This window comes from Eulemur rufifrons, chromosome 16 (assembly GCF_041146395.1).
Source record: "Eulemur rufifrons isolate Redbay chromosome 16, OSU_ERuf_1, whole genome shotgun sequence".
Classification (NCBI taxonomy): domain Eukaryota; kingdom Metazoa; phylum Chordata; class Mammalia; order Primates; family Lemuridae; genus Eulemur; species Eulemur rufifrons.
Window position 1 is genome coordinate 4057780 of NC_090998.1, and position 22220 is coordinate 4079999.

The window sequence follows — 22220 nt, forward strand, 5'->3', positions numbered from 1 at the left end:
TGCGTGGTACTGTCCCCACTAAGTGGCAGACAGGGGGTTGGATGAGCTCACTGGGCCCACTTAGGGTGGATTCAGCGTGCTAGGGGCAGCACAGTGCTGTCAGATGCTCCCCAAAGGACTGGGTGTCAGGAGAGATGAAGGAGGGGTTGAAGATGCAGAGAAAAAGGGAAGCCCTCCCCAGGCACACTGTCCCTTGCTCAGTCCCCTGCCAGCTGCCCTTGGTGCCAGCAGGGCAGGCCAGCTGTGCTCCAGGTGGTCCTCCCCTGGGCAGCTGCCCTCCCTGCCAGCAGTGGTGCACGAGCCTCTTCTGCCTGCCCCTCCCCAAGCCTTTACCCCGTGGCTCGTGCTGGGTTCACGGCCATGGACTCCAGTGCTTGTCTCTGCCCCTCTGCCTTTTACTCGGCCCAACCTACTCTCGTCTCAGAAGCACGAAATTGCTGCACCAGCCGGGGAAACACCCCTGTGTGTGCACACACAGCCTGTGCACAGCGACGCCGCCAGCCTCTGTGCTTTTGTTCTCGCTGTCCCCCCCACCCAGTCCCTGCCCCAACCCCATCTGTATTGTTTATCGGCTGCTTGGCCACCAACACTTGGCTCAGGCATGGCCTCCACAAAGCCCTTCCGAGGCCAGAAGTTTCCGAACTACAAGCTCATCGCCAGCGTCCTTGTTCCCAAAAATCTCCTTGACTCACTACTTGTCTCGTTCCTTGGGACACTTTGATCCCTGCTTGCCCTCCTGGCTCTGACCTGTACCTTGTTCTGTCTTCACAGTCCCTGTGCATCGCAGTCTGAACCGAACCTGTGCCTCTGACCTCCAGCCAACCTCTGGCTCCACTCTGATTTTTGTGACTGGCCTGGGCCTGCAGACCCAGGGCTGCCTGGTCCTTCCAGAAGCGACCCCTATGGCTTGGTCTGATAGAAGTGGATACTGACAATTCCAAAGAAAGCTCTTGTAGCGTCTGCCTCCAGAGCACTCCATGAGAACTATCCTATTTGAAAATATGCCAAACTAGACCCAAAACGTAGAAGGAATCAGTGTGTCAAGCATAGAATGGGACTGACACATTAATCTTCCCCCCATACCAAAGTGTTTTTTTCCCACTCATTTTTTAATGGGATGGATTGAACTAGAAGCAAAGTTGGATTACTTTCTAAAACTGTAGATCCAAAATGAAGCTGAATGGCATAGCACTCTCTGAACCAAACCAGTATTTCCTATAATGGAGGCTCTGCAGGAAATATGCAGAAATATTTCTCACCGTGACTTTAAGGTGATTAATTAGAATGTGAGTCTTCGGATGGCCTTACACTGCATGGGGGCAAGCTGGGCCCCAGATGGAGTTTCTGGGGCAGATTCACTGGTGCGTAAGAGACAGGGCGGCTCAGCATCAGCTGGTACCATCTTTGAGGTAAGTTTCAAGCACTTTATAGAACTGGAATTTCAGAATTTCCCCATTGGACAGATCCTGCCACAAAGAAAGGAGGCTTGCCAAAGCAGTCCTCTTCTGTCTCCTCCGCCATCCTGGGTGATTAGCGACAGAAAGGGCTGGAGAAGCTTCCTGCCAAGCCACAGTCTGACAGTTGAGGCTGGGTGTCCAGGCAGGTTGGGATGGGGGTGGTGGCAACAATAACAGAGGAAGATCAAGACGCCACAGCCAAGGCTAAGTTGCAGGGAGAAGAGCCCAGGCTCCCAGCTGGCTGTGTGTGAGACTGTAGGGGCGGGCAGAGGGAGGGCCAGGGACCGGCCAAACAGGAAACGATGAAGCCAGCTGTTTAAGCGACAATGACCTCAGGGCGAATTATTTTCTGGCAATTAACTATCAACCGGAGGCAGTCAGCTCAGAGGTGCAGCTGCCCAGCATGTTTGTGCAGAAGAGAGAGGACATGGATTTGGGAGCCTCAAGCCATTTGTTTAACAAGATGTCACTGCTGGAAGGATGAAGGTGACCTCTACCCCTCCTGGCCGCAGCCCAGGGCTCACAGGCTGGGCGGTCCAGCCACAGCCATGCCGGATGCTGGGACGCAACCATTCCACCTGGAACACAGTGAGGACGTGAGGATGTGCTGGGCCAGTGTCTGATACTAACATTCGGTTCTGGCCCCAGGGGCGGGGAGCAGAGACGGGGACCAGGGCTGGGGTGAGGAGAGCTGGCCGACCAAGTGAGGGCAAGCTGGAAGAGGCAGGGAGGACGCAAACTGGGTCACAGGGAGGCAGGATGTATTCTAAGGCACAAAGACAATGCAGCTGAGCCATCTAAAGTCCCAGCCAAAGTGTTGGGGGCAAGAGGAACACGCTGTCTGTGCGAGCGCATGCGTGTATGTATGTTGTGGGTGGGGGCGGGGTGTGGAGGTCACGGAGGCAGAACACAGTTCTGGAACTATAAGCCAAAGACAGTGCCCACTAGGTTTGAAGCTGGGACCACCAAGAGTTCAGTCTGAATGGGCTGCGCGAGAGCAGGACCCAGAGCGGGCAGCAGGGCCTGGCTGGCGGGCTGGGGGGATGCGGGCCAGACCCCGCCATGGGGAGACACAGCCTAGGGAACTCAGAGGATGCCGCTGCCTGCTGGATCCAGGCATGGGGAGGTGACCAGCTGCCACTCCCTGGAAGGGCCTAGACTGTCCCATTGGCTGTCCCCTCACAGGCTGTGGGAGGGCTGGGGTGTGGCCCGTGGGCACCTGTGCACACAGGTGGAACAGAAGGGGCTGTGCAGAGGGCGAGGGCAGAACAAAGGACAGTCACAAGGACCCCAGGGTGGGACTGCTAATGGGGTCCCTATCAGTGGTAATTAATTCTAGGACAAGATTAGCTATGGGGGAAAGGGAAGGCCACCAAGAACAAGGGTGGGGAGACACCAGGCTCCAGGGAACAGGGCAGGCTCGAGGGGAGGAAAAGCTCTGGGGCTCAGAGAGGTCAGAGCCCCTGACCAAATCCAACACAAATTCAAACCACCTGCACCGTCCTTTACCGTCTGACACAGATGTCTTGCACTCCTCACTGGACTCCAAGCCAAGAACTGGGTCACAGTCCTTTTTTTCTCCTTCCCTTCTCTCCCTGCCTCGTGCCCAGCAGAGCAGGGAATGCTGGGAATGTGCTGGAAATGCTTGCTGAGGCTGACGAATTAGGGAGCCCCGTCAACGCAATACGGAGCATCAGCTGCAGAACACCGGAGGGAAGGCGGTGATGGAAGCTGATTGGCTGTAAAAGCGCCCAGTGTAGAAGATGCTGCTGGAGCTGGTGGTGACCAGGCGCATCTGCTGCAGCCTGAGAAAGGTGGGTGTTGGCATAGACTCTGCGAGTCTCCGTGCTGCCGTCACAAGGCTGGCTCTTGGGGATATCTGGACCCCACTTCCCAAAGAGCCCGGAAAGAGTTCTTCATGTCCATTCCCCTGCCTCTGCTGCACGAGTTACACTGGATAAGCAAAGGCTCATCTGGAGAGAGGTCGGGGTTCTCGAAGCCCTGGCAGTAGGATGCTCCCTCTGCAGCATGTGGCAGCTCACCCGTGGGTCAAAGGACCACCAAACAGACGGGGTGAGGCCCGCCCAGGGGCGGGGTGTCTGGTAGAGCTAAGAAACTTGTGCGTGAGAAACGAGCCAAGGGAGGACGTGGGGACCCAGGCTCCCTCCAAACTTCTACCATCACCAGCTTCTTTAGAGGATGTGGCCCGGCCAGGCTGTGGGGCCCTGGGAGTAATGGCCCTAAGAATAACTTGATTTATTTAGGTTCCTTCTCAAAGTAGCTTGGTCATGGTGATAGTGATGTGAATGTTAATTAGAGCCACATCTTTATGATCTTTATATAATGCGGTGACTTGTTTCCTAAGACCTGAACATACTTCCTCACTATCCTCACACCTCATCCCATAAAAAGGTGGCAATTCCAAGGGGGCGAGGAGAGGCCGGGTGACTTTCCTGAGGTCCCAGAGCAAGCTGGGCAAGCTACGCAAAACCCTGTTTTTGAGCCCAAGCCCAGATATTTTTGCCCTTGATTCCAGACCTTGTTGCCCTGGTTCACCAAGTCTTGGCATATTTGATGGAAGTGTTGCAATTCCGGGTCCCTTTAGTTTTGGAAATTGGTTTCTAGAACTTCTTACTTTTTAATCCACCCCCTAAATATAAAAGAGCCCCTGACAAAGACCCAGTTTAGTCTGAACCATCCATCATGATCTTCATTTGGCTTAAGATATAAAAGTTTTCAGAGCCCATCAAAACTCTAAAAATATTCCTCTCTTTTGATCTGGGTGGCATCTGTCCTGGTCATCGGCCCTAGGCTCAGATGGCCTGAATTATCTGTCCCTCTCTTAGCTAAAAAAGAAGAGCTGGTGTGAATAATTTAAACCCCATTCCCTTTCCCCCTCTGCAGATTTCCGACGCCAAGCTGATCAGCATTTCAGCACCAGCAAAGACGTGCTATTCCTGTCCCTGGGAGCATTTCCTTCTTGGGAGGATGACTTTGAGGGGCTGCAGACGGGCGAGGAGGAAGGGTTCGGGCCAGGGCAGACAGTGTGCCCGTGTGTGAGCTGGCCGGCCCCTGTCTGGGTCCTTCCCCGGGAGCTTCTGAGCTCAGCCCTCTCCTCCTCCTAGTCCGGGTTGAGGCAAGTCACTCGTCACTGTCACTCGGAGGCCCAGTCTTTCATCGGTCCCCCTCCTCCCCGGGGACCACTTTGTCTCTCGCTGGACTGGCGGCTCCTCCTCTGGAGCTTCCTTCAGCCTTCAGCTGACTCAAGATCTCAAAATGAAGTTAGACATGGAGGGGAAAAGTGAAATGAAACCAGGAAGAAACCTCTAGGAACCACAGTTCCTCTTACACCGCCTTAATCAGACCACGTGACTCTGGATGGGAGCCTGGGCTTTAAAATTCCTGCCTGTGTTAGCCCAAGGAAGGTCTCGCGGCCACCGGCTTGGTTTAAACAATCAAGTGATCAAGTGCTCAGTAATTCAGGGGTGGTGTGGATTACTCAGGTTCCTCTGCTTCATCCCAAGTTCTGCCCTTGGGCCAGTTCTTTCACTGGTTCTTTCAGGGGGGTGGGCAGGGAAAGCAAAAAAAGAAGATTCTAGGCTGTGGTGTTTGCTGTTTGCTAGCCTCCTGGCAGAGATGCCTGTCCCTGCAGTCCTGTACTGGTGGCTGAGTGTGTGTGCGTGCGTGCAGTGCGTGTGCATGTGTGTGCAGTTCGTGTGTGTGCATGTGTGCGTGTACATGTGTGTGTGCAGTGCGTGTGCGTGCATGTGTGCGTGTGTGCAGTGCGTGTGCATGTGTGTGCAGTGCATGTGCATGCGTGCATGTGCGTGCGTGTACATTTGTGTGTGCGGTGCATGTGCGTGCATGTGTGTGCGTGTACATGTGTGTGTGCAGTGCGTGTGCGTGCAGGCACACTTTTTTCTGACCTCAGTTTTAAGCTGTTGCCTCCCTGATGTGTCTGTTTAGTGACACTGCGCCAGAGAGATCACCGGCTCTGTGTGGACTAGAAGTGAACGCAGGCAGGTCTCTACGGGAGGGGGTGAAGTGGGGCTGAGAGGAAGGACAGGATCTCGCACCAGACCGTCCAGCAGCCACCGTGCCCCAGCCCTGCCTCAAGCCCTTGAGGGATGACAAGGCTCTCTCCATCTGTGGACCCCCTGAAGCTCGGAAGGATGGGGCAAGAGGTGCCGACCAAGCCTTGGGCATGCCCAGGTCTCTACGTCTCTCCTGCACAGTCCTGGGCACGGGGTTTGGTCCCCTCTGGGAAGTGCCAGCCAGGTTGTGACTGGGGAGGCTGGAGACATCCGTTCTCCATGGATCAGCCTCGGTGGCCGGACAGATCTTGCGAATGGGTCATGTGAGGTGGAGCATGGGGGGAGGCTGTGACCTGTGGCTTGGAGAGCAGAGAGCTGGCATGTGCTAAACCTTAGGCTTTCCTTCTGGCCTTTGAGACTGCCAAGGGGAGAGCACTTAGGATTAGACTGCTCTCCAAGAAATCCAATAATTCTGAATCTCCCCACTAATGTCTGGGTGACCCACACCCAGTGAGTGTCCTTCAGCCTGGAACCTTTGGATGGAGCACTGGACTCCATGGCCCTCAAGTTCCCTTGTAAACTGAATGGCTCTGCCCCGTGCACGCTGTTCTTTCTTTACTACAACGGGAGCAAGGAGGCAGTCGGACGCCTGAGGCTTCTAGGGTCCCACCGCAACACCCCTGGTCTCCTGCCCTAGGCCCTGCAGGAAGCCCTCTTTTGCATCCAGCGAGATCTCCAAGTGCCACTGCTCTGTGCTGAGCTCCCAGAGATGGAGAGCGGGGTGTGCCCTGTACCCGTCCTGCCCGCTGGGCTTCCTGTCCTTCTGCCTCCCGCCAGGCTTGGCCTCCCTGGGGGGAGCAGACTCCCAGAGGTGATTCCAACAGACTGGAGCTCATAGTCCAGCTCCTCGCTGCTCCTCAGCTCTGAGCCCAGCTTCCTCATCCGTCAGGTGGGAGCGACCGGTTTACACTCTTTGGAGGCAGTGGAGTGTGGTGGGTCAGAGCATGGGCTTGGGAGCCAGACCACTCACTATGTGGTGGACATTTGAAGACTGCATATTGTTCTGCTGCCTCAGTATCCTCACCAATGGGCAGTGAGCACCCTGCCTGGGTGACCAGGTGCACCAGTGTGATAGGGCCGGCCCTGCCACAAGTTTCCCTTGCTCCCCTCCCCGCGCAGTGGCTGTCTAGGACCTGTGGCTATAGGAGACTTTGTTTCCCTGCGCCTCTCCTGTGCCGTTGCGCCTGCGCCTGACCGATCATCACCTAAAAGAACACGACAGCAGTGTGACTCTGGGCAAACTACTTCCCCTCTTCCTGCCCTCAGTCTCCTCCCCTGTCGAATGCACTGGTAAGAGTAAGCAGCTCGCTGGGGCAGGGTGAGCACTGAGTGAGTTACACGTGTGAGTGTTGAGAACGGTGCTTGGCACACAGATTAGGTCGCTGGGACTTTGCAGGGTTGCTGCAGTAAGGATAGAGGTGGTGGCTCTCAGTGGACGCTGGCCATTTGATTTCTAACTGGACCCTGGGTGGCATGTAGGGGGCTTTTCCCAGTGCTGCAGGGGACCACCAACCTTCAGGGGCTCCTTAGAACCAAGACAGATGGCTCAGAGTCAGAAGGCAGGCTCCCAAGTGAGGGCTTCTGCATGCCCTCTTGGGCTATCGAGAAGTGAATCCTGTCCTTTCTCAACAAGACAACTGGTGGGAGGAAGGAGGCAGCCAAGAGGACACAGCTCCAGGCATGAGGGGCTGGAGGCTCAGCCTGCAGCTGGAGGCCAAGCTGAAGGCCACACTTGCTAGGGGGTGCAGAGCCGAACAGGGCACAGGTGGGCATGCAGAGGAGGGGATTCTCTCTCTGGGCCCAACAGCACAGGTCTACAAGCCTCAGTGCTGCACAGACAGAACATACCCGGTTCACTCGACCACACCATGTGCCTTCATCTAGCGACAGCGGTCAGATCTAGGCTGTGCCCTGGGTCTCTCCAGGACCTCAGCTGACAGACTGCACCGCCCTGCCGGGAATCCTCATGCCAGGCCTCATGGGAGAGGGCTGAGTGGGGGTGTGGTTGGCTCCAGGTATACCTGTCCCTGCTGCTGGGAAAGAACTCAAAGCCCATGCTCTGCTGGCCAGTCCCCTGGGGGCCCGCACCCCACCGGCACATCAGTATGCACCCTGCCAGCACCCTGGCTCCGGGCTGTCCCTCGGAGCAGCATTAAGAAATTCTTCAAAAGGGGAGAGTCCTGCTGAGCATGTACACAGCGGCTCTGTATCCAGGGCTAGAAACTAGGTCGCTGCTGGCGAGAGGCGGCAGGGGATGGTGCCCGCGCTCTGGCAGCACACCTCCTCGGCCTCCTGTTCCCTTGCTGGCTGTGCGAGGGCAGAGGCCGCAGAGGCTGTGGTGGATCTGGGGGCAGGGGAGGAGAGCACAGGGCCCTGTGAGGCTTCCTCCCACTGCCTGACTCCTTTTAGGCTCAGCCTGACACTGGGTTGGTTCTGCCCGTCAATGCTTCCTTGCTAGTCCTGACGTGTCCCAGCTGCCTGAGTCTAGAGCGGGACTCCAGGCCTCTGGCCTCCTTTCCTGACACTCTGAGCATCTGTGGCTCTTCCTCCTGGTTTCCTAGGCGGGAGCCTGTCAAAGAGCCCACGGTGCCTACAACACCAGCCGTGAAATACCCTCCAAGACAACCAGATCAGTCAGAGCGGATCAGGCTTCTAGATCTAACCACCAGGAGAGTATGTTAAACACAGGGGTGTAATCAGAAATCCAGACTGGGAGAAACTCTATAGGACAAATGACCTGGGTCCTTCAACAAATAAATAGCAAGAGGAAAAAAGAGAGAGAGAGAGAAAGACGAGAGAGAGAGAGAGAGAGAGATTGGTGGTGGAACTTAGAGACTAAAAGAGACTTAGGAGACAAATCAACCAATTTTAACACATGGACTTAATTTAGATTCTGACTCAAAAAAACTAAAAAAAAAAAAAAAGAACAGTTTATGGGTTAATTGGGGAGATCTGAAACTGCCCGGTTATTTCATGATATTAAGGAACAACTGTTACTTGTTTGTAAGTGTGATAACAGCAATGTTATTACATGTTTTCTAAAGGACGATCCTTAAGTTTTACAGGTATACACTGAAATATTTACAGATGACACACACGATGTCTGGGGTTGCTTCAAAATCACCCTAGGGTGGTGGAGGGGGCAGGGTGTAGGTGAAAGTGAACCCAGCTTGGCCATGGGAGGGCAGCTGTTGAACCCCGAGTGATGGGAACCAGGAGCTTCATTACAATGGTTTTTTCTGTATATTGTTGAAAATTACCACGATAAAATCTAGAAGGAGGAGGAGGAAGAGGAGGGAAGAGGGAGCCTCCTGGCTTAGGTCCTAAGAACCTGGAGACCTTGGCAAACACCAGAGGCAAGAGCGCCCCCCTCCCCCGCCCCGGGCTGTCCCACAGCCTCAGCCCCTCCCGTCCCAGGGCTGGGGCCCCTCTCACTTGCTGAGACACCTGACTAAGGGCCAGGTGGTGGCACAGGGCTCCCCCTGCCCCGAGTGCACGCGGGGGACGGGGTGGCCACTTACCGTGGAGAGGCAGCCCCTCTGCTCCCGGAGGATGGCGCCGAAGCCCAGGAAGCCAGTCACCATGACGAGCGCGCCCGCGAAGATGAGAATGTAGGCAGAGGCGGCGAAGGTGCTGGAGGCCAGGACGCTGAGGTAGCCGCTCTTCTCCACCAGGGTCCAGACGCCCACGGCCAGGACGGCCGCGCCCCCCACCTGCGGGAGAGCTGGGTTAGAGCGGGCGGCTCCGCAGCTGCGGATTACTGTGAGCCCGCGGGGCGCCGGGCACCAGGCACCGTTGCCTCGTTCCATCCTGCAAAGGGCCTGCGGGAAGAGTTTGGCCACCCAGTTTTATAGACGGGGAAACCGAGGCTTAGAGAGGTAGCAGACTTGCCCCAGGTCACACACGTGAGCGAGCTGCAGAGCCGGATTTTGAATTCAGGTCCGTGCTTCCCACTGCGGTGCCTGCGGCGTTGCTGCAGTTGTGGGGAGGACAGTGGCGCCCCCCAACCCCGCTGCCCCAGGCTCCCCTCCCCTCAGAGTGCTCCTTCGCTCTGTCCGCGTTTCCCTGGTGGGGGCCCTTCTGAATCCTTAGACCTGCCCACTGGGGAAGCACAGCTGGGCCCCGCCTGCTCTATGGAGGGAGGAACTGAGGCCCACGGAGGACAGGTGTATTGCCCGAGGCCCTGCCTGTAGTTAGGGCCAGGCCGGGAGGACTCAGAGCCCAGCACGGCCGCTCCTCCCAAACGCTGCCTGCCTCCCAGCTGGAAGGACCGCTGTGCCTGGACAAGCCGAGCCATTCTGGCACCGCGGGAGGCCAGTGAAGAGACTTCTTTGCTAACTGTCAGATTCCCTTTCAGTCCTGAGAAGGGATCAGGGACAGGACGCTGCTGATCGGCAGGTCTGGGGGTTGCATCCTTGGAAACCACAGTACCTGGGAAACGTGGCTGGGGTGGCTCAGCTTGTCCGGTTCTTTCTGTGATGAGGCTGAACAACCCTTTTTGTGACTGTTATTCTCAGCAGGGCATAATGTGTGTGTGTGTGTGTGTGTGTGTGTGTGTGTTTGTGTGGGTACATGTACACACACGTGAGTGTCCTCAAGGTGCCAGATGGGAACATTAGGGGTGTTTGCCCAAGATTTGGGGACAGGACCCTTGGGACCTCTGACCCTCTCTGCCATCTCCTCCTGGGAAGGTGACTTCCGTCTGCCTTCTAGTCTCCCGGCCCCCATTTAAGGATGGGTCCGTTTCCTCTGATGGGTGGTGGATGCTTCCTCAAGGGGTCCTGGGTGTGGCCAAAGCTAGAGAAGCCCCCTGGGCTCTGCCCATGCCCTCTGATGCTTGTCCCAGCAAGGTGTCCTCCACCTGCCCCAGGTGACTCTCTCATAATCCACCTGTCAGTTCCCATTCTTTGCTCTAGACAGTCACAGACCCCAGCTCAGCAAAATGGAAGGGGCCCGCAGCAATGAACAGGTACTTGCATTACTCATCTTCCATGTATATTACCATTTTCTCTTCTGCACTCTCAACAGCTCTGTGGGGATGGGACAGGGAGGGAGGGCACATAATACCCCTGTTTTGCAGATAAGGAAACCGAGGCTTGGAGAGATGAAGAATGTGCCCGAGATGACACCACTGGAGCGTTTCAGAATTGAGACTCCAGGACTCTGTCCTCAGATCCCACAGAGCGGGCTGGGCCTGGTCCTCCACTTACTCCTGTGTTTTTAACAGATATGATTTCTTCAAAGTGTCATTTTTGTCTCCACTGGCACCTCTGCCAGGTGAGAGCACCAGGAGGAAGGACTTCACCCAGGCTGCAGCTGCACCACTCCCAACAGAACGGGGGAGGCTAACATGCCATGTTTCTTCAATTCCATGGTGCACATTTTTTTCAACATCTCTAAAATTGGGATGCATCTTATGAGTGATGGAACTTGCAATTACAATTGGCAGCACTTTTTCTTAGTGGCATGAAAAACAACATTGTATCTTACAACTGATGCTATTTTAGAGTCAGTGAAATCCTGGACTACAACAGGTGTTTATATTCTCCGTGGTGTGGGTACGTGTGGCCCACACAACCTTCGTGCCCAGTGAGACACTTCCTAGTCTGGGTTGGTGGAATTGTGTCAGGTGAGGGTTTCCAGGGAAATATCTGGCACAGAATTCTCTTTGCCCCCTACAGCATGCCTGAGGCTTGGGTGAGGGTCCCAACTAGCTGTGTGATCTAAAGATAGTCCCTTAACTTCTCTGGACCTATTTCTTCATCTCTCAGATAGGGGAGTTGCAACCTGTAACCACTAAGAACCCCTTTGATCACTTTTCCCCATGGATCTTAGGTTTTGAGGGCTTTTGCCTACCAAACATAGTGCATTAATTAATGATTTACTTCTCATTTATTAATCAAAGACATATAATAGTGCCAGGAAGAGATTCTGAACAGCATGAGATAGTCAACGTGACCACACTGAGTTGATCTAACTCCAGCAAAAAGCCAAGAAACTTGGCTTTTAATAAGTATAGTCTCTTTACAGAAATATGCGCATTATCCATTATCCATTAGGCTTATTAACCCTGTCACCCCACACCAGAGCAGAGGCCGGTCACCTGGATCTGGGATCACCAAAAGGAATCTGTTTGGACTGACCTGGGGACAATTAATCTGATGGGGGACACGGAACCCACTGAGAATCTGATGAAAGGCTTTGTCTTCCTGGCCAGAGGGACAGTCATCGCCATAAAACAACGTACTCAGGTCAGCAGCTGAAGTCTATTTTTGTACCACCTAATGAGCCTTGGCCTAGATGATTCTAAGGCCTCTTCTACCTCTTTGTCCCTCTAAGGTCTGGCTGTACAATCGCCCGGGGAGCTGTGAAAAACCCAGGCCACACGCCAGCCAATCAGAGTCTCTGGGAGGGGGACCCAGGCGTGAGTATTTATAGAGTCCCTGGTGGTCCCGTTGAGAACCGCCGCCTAGCGTTCCTGATCAAGAGGGGGTCCAGGCGTCCCACCCCTCTCCTCCCAGTAGGCGGCGCTGTGCTGCGCTCCACAGCGCCCTGGAGGGTCCCCGGACAGGTCAGTCCCAGGAGGCGCCTCTGGAAGCTGCGGGGCCCGGCCCTGGGAGGAGCTGCCTGGGGCGCCAGGGAGATTCGTTCAGCACCCGAACTTCATCCTGTCCCTCCGTCTGGGTCAGCGTGTTTCTGTGGTAGAAGCTTTAGGGTAGAAGGTGGGGTAATGAGGAGAATTTTCAATGTAAAGGGGCAAAAATCAAATTATGCAAGAGAGGAAAAAAAAAAAAAATAGCTCCCAGGGAAGGGGCCGAGAGGAGCCGCGCTGATCCCGGTAACCGGGGCTGCTCCCGGCCAGGTGCCGGGCGCCGCGCCAGCGGGAGGGGCTGGACCCTTGCAAGCAGGCTGAGCCCCGGTCCCCGCCACCGCGCAGGAGCTGGGAGGGGTCTGGAGGGACGCACCGCCCTGATGAAAGTCTAGAAAACAACAAACCCATGCTCTTTCTGATGTCCAGAAGAAATTGGGGGATGAGTCCAAATCAACGGAGACTCCGCCCCTCCTCCTTCTGAGTAGCCGTCAGGAATAAGAGGGGGTCAAGTCCTCCCGCTTGGGAGCTTGGGATGCGGTCAGCTCTTTAGAAAACCACCTTTCCTCTGGACGGGAAAAGTGAAACTGCTCACTGTTGAATGTGTCGCCAGAGGGTGTCCCAGGAGGCAGATGTCAGTAGGCCTGGGTTCTGGTCTGGGCTGTGCCCCTACTAACCATGCCACTGTGGGACGGACACATGGCCTCTCTGAGCCTCAGTTTCTTCATCTGTAAATTGGCGGCACTGAATGGGAATATTTCTGAGGTCCCTTCCACGTGGCTAAATGTCCCTGTTGTACCAGAGAGACAAACTTCTGCCAATACACTTCCGGCAGGATGCTTCTAGACCATGCTCATGGCTTTCGCTCAAGCTACCTGGAAACTGCCTAAGTCAGCAGAGAGCAGAAGAGGCCCGCAGAGGAGGACTGATGGGCAGGGAGAGATCTGACCCCAGCAAGCTGTTTCAACAGCCATTTGCATAGAGTTGATTCGACAGTATTTGGCTCTTTATGGAAACTGGGTTGGTTTTCTGTGGAGTGTTAACTACATTTTTCAAAGCCACAGCCTGTGGCCGATTAGCCAGAAAACCCTGCAAGGGTGAAGCTAGGCAACGAGGACACGAGCAGGCTGAGAGGCACAGCGGGTCACCCATGCCGGGTGATCTGAGGACCTTCCTGTTTATGGAAAGGACACATTGCCAGAGCCCTCAGCGGGAAGGACTGGCCTGAGCAGGTGCACATGCCTGGGGCCAGAGAAGTAAGGCAGCGGACCTGAAGGAAAGCAGGCAGAGGATGCAAAAGTAACTGCAGGATTTTTCTTTGTCTTGCAACCATGGGGTTTCTGTGCTGGGAGCCAGGACTGTGGGATTCCTGACAAAGAAGGGTCCCCTGGGCAGGAGAGTTCTCTGCCTTCAGTGCCGGGGAGCCCACAGCATGGGGAGGCAGGAAATGCACAGGGTGACAGTGCAGTTTATTTGTTTGCTGGCCACCTACTATGTGCCAAGCACCACGCTGCACCAGAAAGGTTTCTGGGTTGGACATCTATGCTCCTCCCACTCCAGTGAGGGGTCACTACTGACCTTCAATGACGGTCATGTGCCGGTTCCCCTCTGCTCTCAAACCTGTCCCCATCTCCCCACTGCACTGCCCAGCCTCGGCTGCGCTGGCCCCTGGCTCCTGCTCCACAGGCCAGCATGCTGTGCCTCCCATGCCCACCCACCCAGTACCCCCTGCTGAGGAACACCCCCAGCACCCAGAGCACCAAGCCCAAGCTCTCCCACATGGCCTCAAGGCCCTTACGCACCTGGCCTTAGCCTGATATTTGGCTTCGTCCTCCACTAGTTTCCTTCCTTCACACCTGGGCTTTCATCACCACAAACTGAGTAGTTGCTTTGCTTGAAAACACTGCAGGCGCCCAAGAACTGCGGCAATCTCAGTGGTGTGGAGAGGGTGACCTCTGGGGCAGGGTATTGGTGTCCAAGTCCAAGCTCCTTTCTTTATTGGCTGTGTGAGTTTGGACAAGTTACATGGCCTCTCTGGGCCTCAGGCTCTCTCATCCCTCCTCACCTTTCTCACCTTGTTCTCTTTGGCCTCCTCTTCCACTGAGCTCCTACGCAGCCTTTACGCCCGTCCCGGGCAGGTGCGCTCCTGCCTCTCCTGCACTCCCGCAGTGCTCTGCTCACCTTGCGGCAGCCCTCAGCGTGGGTGGGACACACACCTCACTCACCCTGGAGCCCTGGGCCAGCACACAGCCGGCACCAGGGAGCCACCCAGGTGAGCAGGGACTTGCGGATGGGGCTTTGGCGAGGGCTGTGGAAGTAACAGCGCCTGCTCCCTCACCTGCCTGTCTGCCAGGCTTCCGGGCGACAGCTATTGCAGTATTTCTCTTCCCTGCTTCATGGCCGTGGCTATCTTAGAGGGGCAGCCTGAAGACTCGGCAGTCCCAGAGGGGAACGGACTTTTCACCAAGTCATTAGGAAAAAGTGCCCGAAGAGGCCTGGAGTAGCACCCGGGGGATCCTAATGCCAGACTAACGCTTCGCTGTTCTCGTTCTCCCTCTGCACCGGCACCGCGCAGGCCTGCTGTGATGACACCAGGCTCTCAGGCTGCAGTGGGGCCTCATGTCACTTGTGGGGGACTGGGCGGAAAGACCCTGATTTAGTAAACACAGGTCATTTCCATTACGAAGGAGAGGTGAATGGGCCCAATTGGGGAGCAGGCGGCCTGGGGCTGAGGGGAGCATTGGGAGACTGGGTCTGAGCAAGGCGCGGTGGCTTTTGGCGAATGGCTCCCAAGTCGGAAGGGTCAGCGGAACCCCGGGCTGCAGCCCCGACGAGCATTACTGAGCCCTCCACTCCCGGGGGGGCTGAGGGCACGCCAGTGCCTCGCCTGAGCCACCACCGAGCTCTCCAGGAAGGCACAAACCAGCCTGCATCGGGCGCTGCTACCCAACACTGAGGCGTTCTCTGAGCATCCACCCTGGGGTCCTCCCCTTGGTTTAATTGGGTCCTCAAGGACAGGCTTGTCATGCTAAGGCCATTTCTCACTTTATGAGGCCTTCTCTTCTTGGCTCTCTGGTTTTAAAGAGCTCTTGATAAAATAAATTAGAGCACCACTTCCCCCTTTCTCTTCCCTAAGCCTCTATCTGCCCTCACAAGAGCAAAATCTCAGGGACTTCCTGAGGGCTGGAGCTGGGAGGGAACGTACGATCAGCTGTTCATCTTTCAAACCCAGCTCAGAAGCCAGAGGGAACCTTCCTCAGAGCTGTCCCCCCCCCCCACCCCCAGCAAATCCTTCTGTCCTCTGCACCAGCTCCATGGCTTGTACGTGTTTCTGTAATTGCTTCATCACAGTTTGTTTTATTTGCTACCTTGTACGTCTCCTCTTTTAGCCTCTTGATTCAATCTCATTCATCTTAGTGTCCCCAGCAGGGTGGGGAGGGAGGGAGGGAGGGAAAGACTGAGTTCAATCCCTTTACAGTCTGGCTGGAGAAACCAAGGCCTGGAGAGGAATGGCTTTTCCAAGGTCACACAACTAGGCAGGGCAGAGCGAAGACCGGAGCTCAAGAATTTCATGGCTCAGTTTAGTGTCCATCTGACCCGCACAGAGCTGCTCTGCCCAGGAAGCAAGTCACCAGGCGTCTGGGCTGCAGCGGGCAGCTCCGGGCTGTTGCCCCAGGCTTCCTCTTGCTTTCTCTCCCCGCCATCGCCCTGTGCAGACGAAGTGTGCATCCCCCTCAAGTGTGACCCTGTCCCCTAGCGCATCCTGACAGCACAGAGAGGCAGAGGTGCCCCGAAGGCCAGGGGTGTTCTAGACCATTCAGCATCACAAGAAAGGGTGCAGCAAAAAAATCAACCACCACACCCCTCGCCAGCTCTCTCCGGGAGGCAAGCCCGGGAGAGGCAGAGGCCGCGCTCTGCAGCTGGGTGATGCATGAAGCCAAGGGCTTTCTGGCCTCGGCAGGGAGGTCAGCAGAAGGCTCCTCCCTCCCAGGGCCTGCCGGGATCCTGAAGTGAGGCTCTCAAGCCCTCTCACTCCCCTGCCCGCACTGAGACTCCATCTCCTCTGCCACTTGTCTGGGTCCCAGGTCTCCCCTAAGGCGTCCCGGGGACTCCCTGGAGGCTGAGCCATCCTGGCCCCGCGGGGCGGTACAGAGCTTCCCCGCAGAGGCGGCCTCTTCAGCCAAGGTAGCCGCTGCTTCCTCAGATCTTCCCATTGCCTGGCAGAGCTCCTGGGAGGCTGGAAAAGTTTTGATTATTAACACAGCCAAGCAGCTAATTAAAATAATAAATTAGAGAACAACACCGCAGGGGTGATGGGAGCTGCAGGGAGCCGTGCAGGAAAAGGGAGGGGAAAGACAAGCATTTTCTAGGTGGCCACATAAGAAAGCCCAGACCTCACTTTCTTTGCAGGGCGGTGAAAGAGGTGTGAAAGCGTGAGAGAGCTGGTGTTTTTGGTCCCTGACCCAGGGCTACATCCAAGGAAGCCTCCCTTGCTCAGCAGCCGCATGCGATCAACACTGGGTTAACTGAATGCAAGGTGGGGGCGGTGGGGGTCAGGGATAGACGAGGAACGACTGCTGCCTGAATCCTGCCACACTGGGGTGCAGGTGGGCACTGCTTTGGGTTTTGCAAACTTTAGAATGTGACCTAATTAGGGTTGTGAAATACATTTACTGGGTTGTAACCTGCACTAAAAAAAAAAAAATTAAAATATAATTCCAGAGCTATGGACAGAGAAAGCTGTTAAAAGAGACTAGAGAGACACCCATTAGTCTAATCATAAATAGTTACACATAATAGCTAAGCACCAAGTTTGTGCCATCAACTGTGCTAAATGTTTTTCTAAATACTAATCTCTAATTCATACAGGTTTTGGCATTCTCATTTAGCATATGAAAAACACAAGGCTTAGTGAGATTAAGTGATTTGCCTACTGTCTTAGCTCAGGCAGCCATAAGAAAATACCACAGACTGGGAGGCTTAAGCACCAGAAATTTATTTATCACGGTCCTGGAGACTGGGAAGTCCAAGATCAAGGTGATTCAGTTCCTGGCTGGGGCTCTCTTCCTGGCTTGATGACGGCTGCCTTCTTGCTGTGTCCTCACACGGCCTTTTCTTGGCATTAGTGTGTGGAGGAAAAGGGAACTCTCCTCCTCTTCCTCTTCTTATAAGGCTCCCAATCCTATCAGAACAGAACCCACCCCTTATGACCTCATGTAACCTCACCTACCTCCCAAAAGCTCTGTCTCCAAATACAGTCACCTTGAGGGTTAGGGCTTCCACACATGAATTCTGGGGGGACACAATTCCATCTGTACAGCTAATGTCCCATGGCTGGAGTCTGAACACGAGCCCCAGATTGAGCCTGAGTCTCTCACCATTGCTCTGCTGCCTTGCTGACCCATGTGTGTCCCAAAGACACCGTGGAAGAGTGCAAGACTCAGGGCTGGGGCGACAGAGCATGGTGGCCAAGCACAGGATGGGGGCCAGAGAGGGCTGGGCTCCGGCTCTGGGACTGTGGGCTATAAAGCAGGGCTCTCGTGCGGTGCTTTGCTGCCTGGGGTGCGGGGAGGATTCACAGGGACAAGCGCAGAGGAAGCCCACAATGGTAAGTTCCAGGAAAGCTGGGAACTTTGTTCCCTGGCGTAGCCCGAGTGCCTAGGCCCCTGCTGGACACCTGACAGGCGCTTAATCAAAATGGTGGGATGAATTTTTAAATTGCCGTTTTGATTACTGATCTGGTATTAGAATCCCTGGGTGCCAGTGTTAGCTTTATCACCACTATACGACCGTGGGCGAGATTTGAACTTGGGGGCCCTGCTCTCTGTCTGTAAGTGAGGATAATAACGATACGGACCATCAGGGTTGGCCTGAGGACGGCGTGGGGTCACCACGCAAGGGCTCGGGTAGAAAGGGCCTTGCAGGCGCTGGGCATCACACCCGCACAGGGCAGACCTGGCTTCCCCTCCTCTCTGTGCCGGGTTCTGATAGAGCGTGACAAGGTGAGGAGCTCTGTTCCGAGGGAAAGGAAGCGTGTGTTGTCGCCGCCCTCACGCCAGCTCGGGCAGTTTGCCCCTGCTCTGCAGGCCTGCGTCTGCTCTGGGCAGTGGTGGTGGTGAATGGGGGGGACAGTGAACTGCAGACTGGTGGGTGTCACTCTGCATCACGATTCTCCCAGGTAGGCGGAAGAGGCAGGAACTGTGGCCTGGGTCGGGGAGCACCCCCCGGGGGTAGACACAGGCATTGCTGTGTGTCTGATGCCTCGACAGGCTCAGGTGGGAGGACAGCAATTGGACTTTGGGGTGTGTCTGTGTGGGAGGAAACCTTCTCTTGGCGGGGTGGATCCTCACTGGCCAACACCCCCTCCCTGGGGAGTTCTGGTAAATTCCCAGGGATTTGGGGCTCTGCCTTAGGAGGGGACGGGCTGGCAGTCTGCTCCATGTCTATAGAAGACTGCAAGCAGGTCTGGAGGCTGAACAGCCCTCACTAGGGCCGAGTGGGTCTCTGGGAAGCTGGTCGGCAGCCAGCCAGGCCCCTGGGCAGGGGTATTTTTAACTGGCAGCCAGGAGATCTGCATGGGACGCTCCCCCTTGCTGGTAGCTGCTCTGGCAACACACTCACTGCCCATCTGCCCAAGCTGCCACCCACACACCTTCTCCTTACCACACCCAAAGGACGCACACACTGAACAGACAGAGTCCGAGTCTGCTGCCCACCCCCGCCGACGGGACCTCGGCACAGGCAGGATGTGCCAGGTCCAGGCAGCCGTCCACAGACATTTTGGGCTGAACACCTCATGACAGCCCTGGGAACTAAGGAGCCAACAACCTTCGGGCCTCCCCGGCTACTGCCCAGCCCTCTTCTCCTCATGCCCAGCCGGTGTTGTCTACACTGAGTCCACTTTCTTGTCCCTGTACTCTCTGCTCTCCTGAAAGTGCTCTCCCCACAGCCACCAATCTTTGCTGCTAAGCCCAGTGGCCTTTTCCAGGCCTTAGAAGACTTGATGCTCCCTCACCCTTCAACCCTCCCTGATCCCCGGCTTCTCCTGATTTTAGCACTTGAGGTTTCACACCCTGGGAAGCCCCTCAGTTCAGGGCAAAGTGAGACCCTGGGTCACCCTAGACTCCCCCCTGACCCATGCATCTCCTCTCTTTTCCATCTCCCTGCTCTCCCGGGGGCTCTCACCTAGTTCTCTGGCTGCGGCTGCCATCTGGGTGGGGATGAGGCCAAGTCTGGGGTGCTAGCTTCGCTCTCTCCCGAGATCCAGACCCAAGAGCTAACTGCCCACTGAGCATCTCTGCTCAGAGGTCTCCTGGCACCTCCAACTCACCATGCCTACATCTGACCTCACCATCTGATCCCAACTCGAACTCTTTCTGGTCTCTTGTTAGCATAATGAGCTCCACCATCCACCCAGGAGCCGCAAATCCCAGACCCCTCTTCCTTCTCAACTGTCTAGTTAATGATCTGACCTCATCAATTGCACCTCCTGAATCCCTTGACTCTCTCCAAATGTTCTGATCCCCACTGTCACACGCACAGTGCAGGTCACCACCATCTCTGCCCTGATCAGTGCAGAGGCAGAGGAACGCTGACAGTGGCTGCTCCTGGGATGGCCAGTGGTATGGGTTGAACCGTGTCTCCCCAACATATGTTTAAATGCTCAGCCCCGGTGCTCGTGACTGTGACCTGATTCAGGAATAAGATCTTGGCAGGTGTAACCAAGTTAAGATGAGGTCATTAGGGTGGGTCCTAATCCAACATGACTGGTGTCCTTACAAGAAGAGGAAAATGTCATGTGAAGACAGGGACTGCCAGGGAGGACACCATGTGACGACAGAGGAAGAGACTGGAGTGACGCAGCTGCAAGCCAAGGACTGCTGGGGTTTGCCAGGGGCCACCAGGAGCTGAGCAGAGGCAGGGAAAGAGTCTGCCAAGAGTCTCAGGGAGCCGGGCCCTGCTGACACCTTGATTTTGGACTTCAGGCCTCCAGAACCGAGAGAAAATAAATTTCTGTTGTTTCAGCCACCCAGTTCACGGTGCTCTGTTATGGTCGCCCTAGGAAAAAAGCATAGTGAGATATGGGCAATTTTCATTTTCTTATACTTTCTAATATTTTAGAGTATCTGTAGTGTATACTTAAGACTTTTACGATCATCAAGTAAAACACAGTTATTCTTAAAAAGAAATGCTCATTAAGAATCCTAAACACCCGAGTGGATTTGCTTCTGAGAATTGAAACTATCTACAGCACACAGCTGACTGGATCAACACAGCTTCATCTTCCACTGTTTCCATCACCAGGACTTCACTATTCCAGAAACTCTCGCCCAGGAAGATAAAAGTTGCAAATAATTTTATCTTTCATTTCAGGAACTTTGCAAACAACATTTAAACAAACATCAGATTGTTCAACTTTTTAATAGATAGCATCTAATGACTGTCTATTCTCCAAGACTCTTTGAAACGCTTGCCTTGCTGTGTCCACCCGTCCTAAACTCCTACGTCATGGTCCTTCTCAATCTTAGCCAGGGCCCTGCAGGAGAGACTCTGAAAACTCAGACATATCCCACTTTGCGCTTGCCTTTCTGAGAGGCTCCTAAGGCTCTGCCAAGGGAGAGTAAGCAAGAAACCCAGCTCTGCCTCATCCATGGGTTGACTTGGTGGGATCCTCAGGCATTTGACATCTAATATATTCAAAATACTGCACTTACTGACTGCAAACCCAAGAGGTTAGGAAGTATCCCCGAACTGTCACTGGGGAAAGACTCCTCGATCTTAAGAAAGGTGCCCAAGGCCACACCATTAGTGGACCACAGCGCCGAGGTCCAGCCGACCGCAAGGGCTGCGCTCTTAGAGCTTTCCCACCTTCCCAAACTTGCTGAGACTGTAACATACAACGCACACATTCCAGCGTCGGGCTACTTCTGGGACCTGATGGAATTCTGCTCCCAGTTACCCAGATAATTGCCTCAAGTGGACAGACTCCACAGTCCTCTGGCAGATGTGATCCAGGCAGGTTTCCGCCCCCCCCCACCCCGGGAATCGCCATGGAGACCATTTCCACGGCAGGCAGCGCAGCCGGAGCACCGGGACTTCTGATTCTCCACCCTGGGCCTGGGCAATGTCAGCCACGAAAGGCGAATGGGCTGTGGTGGAAAATCATTTCAGACGGGCTACGTCCCGCAAGGCACTGGTGCAACAGGCTAGCAGGGAAGCAAGAAGCGGCCCCTCTGCAGGGCAGGGCTGGACCGCAAAGCCCACTGTTTGTGCCTCTAGTCAGAGGCTGCGTGGTACGGGCTCTGTGCCAACCTGCAGACTGGGTTCTTTTCTTCCCCTCAGTAGCACATGTACATATTTGCTTTAAAGTGGGCAGAATTTGCCCACGGGTGGTCTTTGATTTGGAAGAAATCAACCTCAAAGCGGTGACTCACAAGAAACAAAGGTGGCCTGACTCACTCAGCGCTCAGGAAGGGGATGTGCGCGTGGAATCCACTTACCCAGAAGAAGAAGTTAAAGACAAAGAGTAAATACTTCAGGTAGACAATCAGCCAGTCATCCTGTTCCGTCTTGTAGTGGGCCATGCTTGCTGTGCCTGCAGAGAAGACACACGTGTTGGGCCAGGGGACCGCGGAGAACCTGCCCTTCCCAGAGCCAAGCACCTTGGCCAGCTCCCTTCAAAGGACTTCTCAAGGCTGTGGGTGTGCGACACGGAGCAGGGAGCGGAGAACCGCCAACGCTGGCAGACACCCAGGGGAGATGAATTTGGGCAGAATGTGCTGGACCTTTGGATCTGGGTTTTGCCCTCTTGACAAAGGTCTAACCTACAAGTCTTCCACAGATTTTGGACTGGCCTTGATGTATTCTTATTCTCTTTCCGTCTTATCAGGACTGCAGGACACAAGCTTACCTATCCTGTACACACACACACACACACACACACACGCACGCTCAGCAGGGCTGCTCGGGCCTGGAAGCTTGCATTCTGCATCGTGTGAACAGAACTCCGCATCCGCAGGTGTGGCACGACCCCCGCATAGAGCATCTGTGCTGGAAAGGGCCTCAGTGCTGCCCAGTCCA

General features: G+C 55.1%; 1 protein-coding gene across 1 annotated transcript in view; it reads right to left on the reverse strand.

Moving 5' to 3' along the window:
- Positions 1–21724, reverse strand: part of TSPAN11 (tetraspanin 11) — a 39562-nt gene extending 17838 nt beyond the window's left edge. Inside the window, exons 1-2 of the mRNA XM_069491016.1 lie at positions 21641–21724; positions 9073–9264 (exon numbers count right to left, since the gene is read on the reverse strand). Coding sequence (XP_069347117.1) covers positions 9073–9264; positions 21641–21724 — 276 coding nt within the window. The remainder of the gene's footprint in view (positions 1–9072; positions 9265–21640) is intronic.
- Between the last annotated feature and the right edge of the window lie 496 nt (positions 21725–22220).